The sequence below is a fragment of the Salvelinus fontinalis genome, unplaced genomic scaffold, assembly GCF_029448725.1.
Source record: "Salvelinus fontinalis isolate EN_2023a unplaced genomic scaffold, ASM2944872v1 scaffold_0011, whole genome shotgun sequence".
In the NCBI taxonomy this organism is placed as follows: Eukaryota; Metazoa; Chordata; class Actinopteri; order Salmoniformes; family Salmonidae; genus Salvelinus; species Salvelinus fontinalis.
Genome location: NW_026600220.1, coordinates 17,501 through 23,110, shown reverse-complemented (window position 1 = coordinate 23,110; position 5,610 = coordinate 17,501). Strand labels below are relative to the sequence as shown.

At 42.8% G+C, this 5,610-nt stretch overlaps 1 protein-coding gene across 1 annotated transcript in view; it reads left to right on the top strand.

Moving 5' to 3' along the window:
- Nucleotides 1–2,446: 2,446 nt before the first annotated feature.
- LOC129842085 (neuronal acetylcholine receptor subunit non-alpha-3-like) overlaps nucleotides 2,447–5,610 on the top strand; it is a 20,595-nt gene continuing 17,431 nt past the window's right edge. Inside the window, exon 1 of the mRNA XM_055910476.1 lies at nucleotides 2,447–2,963. Coding sequence (XP_055766451.1) covers nucleotides 2,900–2,963 — 64 coding nt within the window. The 5' untranslated portion in view covers nucleotides 2,447–2,899. The remainder of the gene's footprint in view (nucleotides 2,964–5,610) is intronic.

The window sequence follows — 5,610 nt, the reverse complement described above, 5'->3', positions numbered from 1 at the left end:
GAGAACAGACTACAACAGGAGAGGGAACAGAACATGAGAACATCATTTTCCCCTGTCTGTATGTAAACACCCTGGATGGATATCTCCTGTACGTAATCCACTTTCCAGAGAGGTGCTGTACGGTAAATGACCATTATCTGCTCATTATCTCCTGTGTGCTGTGGTTTCTCTGAGAATGTGCAGCCATCTAAATGTGTGTGTGTGTGTGGGGGGGGGGGGGGGGGGGGGGGGTACAATCCAATACAGTTTAGAGTAGCTAGACCGTCTATACAGTTAATGGTACTTTAGGTGTGCCAGTCAAACCAGTTGACATGGCAACACGGTTCCGTTGAATAGTGGAGGTACGGTCCATGTGATCTGTGCACCCATCACCAACTCTGTCCAAACCCGGGTCCCTGACCAGCTGTGTTCCTGTCTGTCACAGACTCCATGTTACTGGTAACATTCAGCAGATGTTAAGTTGACCTTAGAGCTAATAATGATATGGGTGCTTGTATTTCTCCTGTTTCATGCATGTACAAGTATTCACCCTGAGACACTCTCGGAGAGTGGGGTCACGGCCGGTGTTAGAGTGGGGAGAGTGGGGAGAGTGGGGTCACGGCCGGTGTTAGAGTGGGGAGAGTGGGGTCACGGCCGGTGTTAGCAATTATCAACGGCGCCCCTGGAGCAATTGGGGTTAAGTGCCTTCCCTGATGACGTTGAAACTGGTGTTTTGTGGGGACTATTTAATGAACCTGCCAGTTGAGGACTTGTGAGGCTTCTGTTTCTCAAACTAGACACTCTAATGTACTTGTCCTCTTGCTCAGTTGTGCACCGGGGCCTCCCACTCCTCTTTCTATTCTGGTTAGAGACAGTTTGCGCTGTTTTGTAAAGGGAGTAGTACACAGCGTTGTACGAGATATTCAGTTTCTTGGCAATTTCTCGCATGGAAAAGCCTTCATTTCTCAGAACAAGAATAGACTGACGAGTTTCAGAAGAAAGTTCTTTGTTTCTTTTGAGCCTGTAATCGAACCCACAAATGCTGATGCTCCAGATACTCAACTAGTCTAAAGATGGCCAGTTTAATTGCTTCTTTAATTAGCAACAGTTTTCAGCTGTGCTAACATAATCGCAAAAGGGTTTTCTAATGATCAATTAGCCTTTTAAAATGACAAACTTGGATTAGCTAACACAACGTGCCATTGGAACACAGGAGTGATGGTTGCTAATATTGGGCCTCTGTACGCCTATGTAGATATTCCATAAAAAATCGGCCGTTTCCAGCTACAATAGTCATTTACAACATTAACAATGTCTACACTGTATGTCTACACTGCTATCAAGGAAACACATTGTGTTTACTTGATAGCTACCTACACAAATAGCTAGCTAGAACAAAGTGTTAATAAGATAAAAATTCATTAAAAAGATTTCAAACTTGATGTTATTCAACTTGATGATCAACTTGATGTTATTTTAATGAACAAAAAAATAGCTTTTCTTTCAAAAACAAGGACATTTCTAAGTGACCCCAAACTTTGAACGGTAGTGTATATATGACTCTGCTGTAGCCTAATGGTGCATTGAGAGGTCCTGTATTAGATATATACTGTAGCCTAATGGTGCATTAAGAGGTCCTGTATTAGATATATACTGTAGCCTAATGGTGCATTGAGAGGTCCTGTATTAGATATATACTGTAGCCTAATGGTGCATTGAGAGGTCCTGTATTAGATATATACTGTAGCCTAATGGTGCATTGAGAGATCCTGTATTAGATATATACTGTAGCCCAATGGTGCATTGATAGGTCCTGTAACAGATATATACTGTAGTTTAATGCTGCTTTGAGAGGTCCTGTAACATATATATATACTGTAGCCTAATGGTGCTTTGAGAGATCCTGTAAATAGTCTATACTGTAGCCTAATGGTGCTTTGAGAGGTCCTGTAACAGATATATACTGTAGCCTAATGGTGCTTTGAGAGATCCTGTAAATAGTCTATACCATAGCCTAATGGTGCTTTGAGAGATCCTGTAAATAGTCTATACTGTAGCCTAATGGTGCTTTGAGAGATCCTGTAAATAGTCTATACTGTAGCCTACTGGTGAGGAGTCACAGTGACTGATGATTTACTGCCATGGGGATTCTCACTGCTTGTAACACCGTGTGTGCGTGAGCGTGAGTTTGAGCGTGTGCGTGTGTGTGTCAGTGGCCCCTCTACGTCGCTGGTGGTCCTGGGCCATTTCACATTCAAATGTGACTGGTGATTCCTGAAGAGATTGGATGGTTTAGTAAAATGTGTAGCCTACAATTAGGCTATGAATTTCATTCATAGATACTTCATAAATAATTAATCCTACACAATTTTTGTTGGCTACTGAATGTTGTAATTTATGCTGGTCCGTGATAGTCTACCCCGGAGGACTAGGATCTCCATTCTACCCCGGTACCGCCATATTCCTCCGTTATTATAGAACACACATACGCTACGCGCACCCCCTGTCTCCATCACATTCCACCGTCTCTCCTCCCTCATCTGCCGCTGGGCCAGCCCCCCTACCGAACACCGGATTTTGAGCGCGTGCACCCGGTCGGCTTGCTCGAGCGTCCACACTGGGACACAAATGGAAACCCTCAGGGGAAACCCACTAATAAGAAGTCCTGCCGCTGTAAAACAGTTGTCGTCGGACATAATGGAGCAACAACATCGTCGTTTTCTTCCCTGTCCGTCCTTCATCATTTAATCGTTACATCGTTCCGAAGCGGGCAAAGCACGTCCGGTTGTTATACTAGTCTCGGCTACGGACCGACTGATTATTGTGATACGGACGGATTTGTGTTCGCAGGAGATGATATAACGCACCTTGAAGACGACTAGAACGAGAACGGGTAACTGGAGCCGCGCGAAGAGGAAGCATGAAGTTTGCGGTTGCAGTGTTGTGGCTGGTGTGGTTCTCGGTCGGCGATGCCACTATTGAAGGTAGGCATAAGGGATAAGGAATAATCAATGCTACAGAAACTGCAGATCCTAATATACAGCGGTTTGAGTTACTAGTGTTCTCTATGAATGCAGTGTTGTTCTATATAGCCAGCCTGACGTTTATCCTGCCGCAGGGTCCACTTTGAAATGTCCAGAATCAGATAGGCCTATTGATTTGATTTCAAACGGGACACAGAACCGCTAGACAAACCGTCCCATTCTCTCCCACCAATGCAGTGCCAATAAACCGTTAGGTTTATCCGTTAGATCAAGTGAAGGAAATGTAAGCTATACAGCTGCAAAAATGATTTATTTAACGGGTGGGTGTGTAGCGCCCTCCCTGGGTCGAGTAAAGGACCCTTGAATACAAAACAAAAGACAACAACATTGATTGTTCAATGGAAGTAAACAAACAAACAAATAAACAATTACAAAGGCAGCCTACAGCTGTTGCCGATCCTAAGTTTAAAATGAGTCTACCTACTGTTGTGTTGCTTGACTCAAACCGTTACGTAAAGCCTGTACTACACTTTGTCTGCGTAGTTTAAATCAGGCCCATGTGACATTATAGAGGGCTCGGTTCAGTTCACTTCTCCGTTCAGTCCACTCAGCGTTAGCTGTGAAAGTGTTATCTATCGTTCTTCCATAGTGTAGTAGACTGTATTACACACAGTAATAGATATATAGAATATGATAGATTGTAACACACAGTAATATATAGATGGGATATGATAGATTGTAACACAGTAACAGATAGATGGGATATGATAGATTGTAACACACAGTAACAGATAGATGGGATATGATAGATTGTAACACAGTAACAGATAGATGGGATATGATAGATTGTAACACAGTAAAAGATAGATGGGATATGATAGATTGTAACACACAGTAACAGATAGATGGGATATGATAGATTGTAACACACAATAACAGATAGATGGGATATGATATATTGTAACACACAGTAACAGATAGATGGGATATGATAGATTGTAACACACAGTAACCGATAGATGGGATATGATAGATTGTAACACAGTAACAGATAGATGGGATATGATAAATTGTAACACAGTAACAGATAGATGGGATATGATAGATTGTAACACACAGTGACAGATAGATGGGATATGATAGATTGTAACACACAGTAACAGATAGATGGGATATGATAGATTGTAACACACAGTAACAGATAGATGGGATATGATAGATTGTAACACAGTAACAGATAGATGGGATATGATAGATTGTAACACAGTAACAGATAGATGGGATATGATAAATTGTAACACAGTAACAGGTAGATGGGATATGATAGATTGTAACACAGTAACAGATAGATGGGATATGATAGATTGTAACACAGTAACAGATAGATGGGATATGATAGATTGTAACACACAGTAACAGATAGATGGGATATGATAGATTGCAACACACAGTAATAGATAGATTGAATATGTTTGAGTGTGTGTGTGTGTGTGTGTGTGTGTGTGTGTGTGTGTGTGTGTGTGTGTGTGTGTGTGTGTGTGTGTGTGTGTGTGTGTGTGTGTGTGTGTGTGTGTGTGTGTGCGTGCTCGTGCGCGTGTGAATCTGCTAACTCCCGAGCCTTTACACCACTCTAACCTGGGAAGTGGAGTCGCTGCATCAACCAGATATAAATCCTCACTGTCAACACAGCCTGTGTGTGTGCATGCGTGTGTGTGTACCTGTGTGTGTGTCCATGTGTGTGTGTCCATGTCTGTACCTGTGCTGTTCTAAGATCAGCTCTCTGTGCCAAACCCCTGACCTCGAACCACCAGGAGTCAAATAACAATCTGACCCCAGATACAGTATGCTGCTAGGAAACAGTACAACCTGTCTGGCACAATGTACACACACACACACACACACACACACACACACACACACACACACACACACACACACACACACACACACACACACACACACACACACACACACACACACACACACACACACACACACACACACACACAGACACACACACACACACACCTCGAGGGAGGATGAGAGATGAGGGACAGGGTTAATCTTTTTGAAAAGTGTTACATTCCTCTGGGGTCCTTGTCCCTTTGCATTGTGGGTAAACAACAGTTGAGACAGAGAGGTTGAGTATACCTAGAGGTCAAAGGTCTATATCTGGAGACCATCTGTGTGTTAGTGTTTTACACCGTAGCAGACTGACCTTTGTACACTCACAGTTACAGTCATTGTCCATGGTGCTGAACTCTCCAATGTTTTACACCGTCGTAGACTGGCCTTTTATACACTCACAGTTACACTCATTGTCCTTGGTGCTGAACTCTCCTATGTTTTACACCGTCGTAGACTGGCCTTTTATACACTCACAGTTACACTCATTGTCCTTGGTACTGAACTCTCCTATGTTTTACACTGTCGTAGACTGGCCTTTTATACACTCACAGTTACACTCATTGTCCTTGGTGCTGAACTCTCCTATGTTTTACACTGTCGTAGACTGGCCTTTTGTAGACTGGCCTTTTTTACAGTGCTGAGGCTATTTCTTCACTTTACAAACCCAAAGATTCTCTTAAAGGGGTCATCTGCAGTTGCGACATCCATCTTTGGACAAAATTATTGATTCTTGAATAAT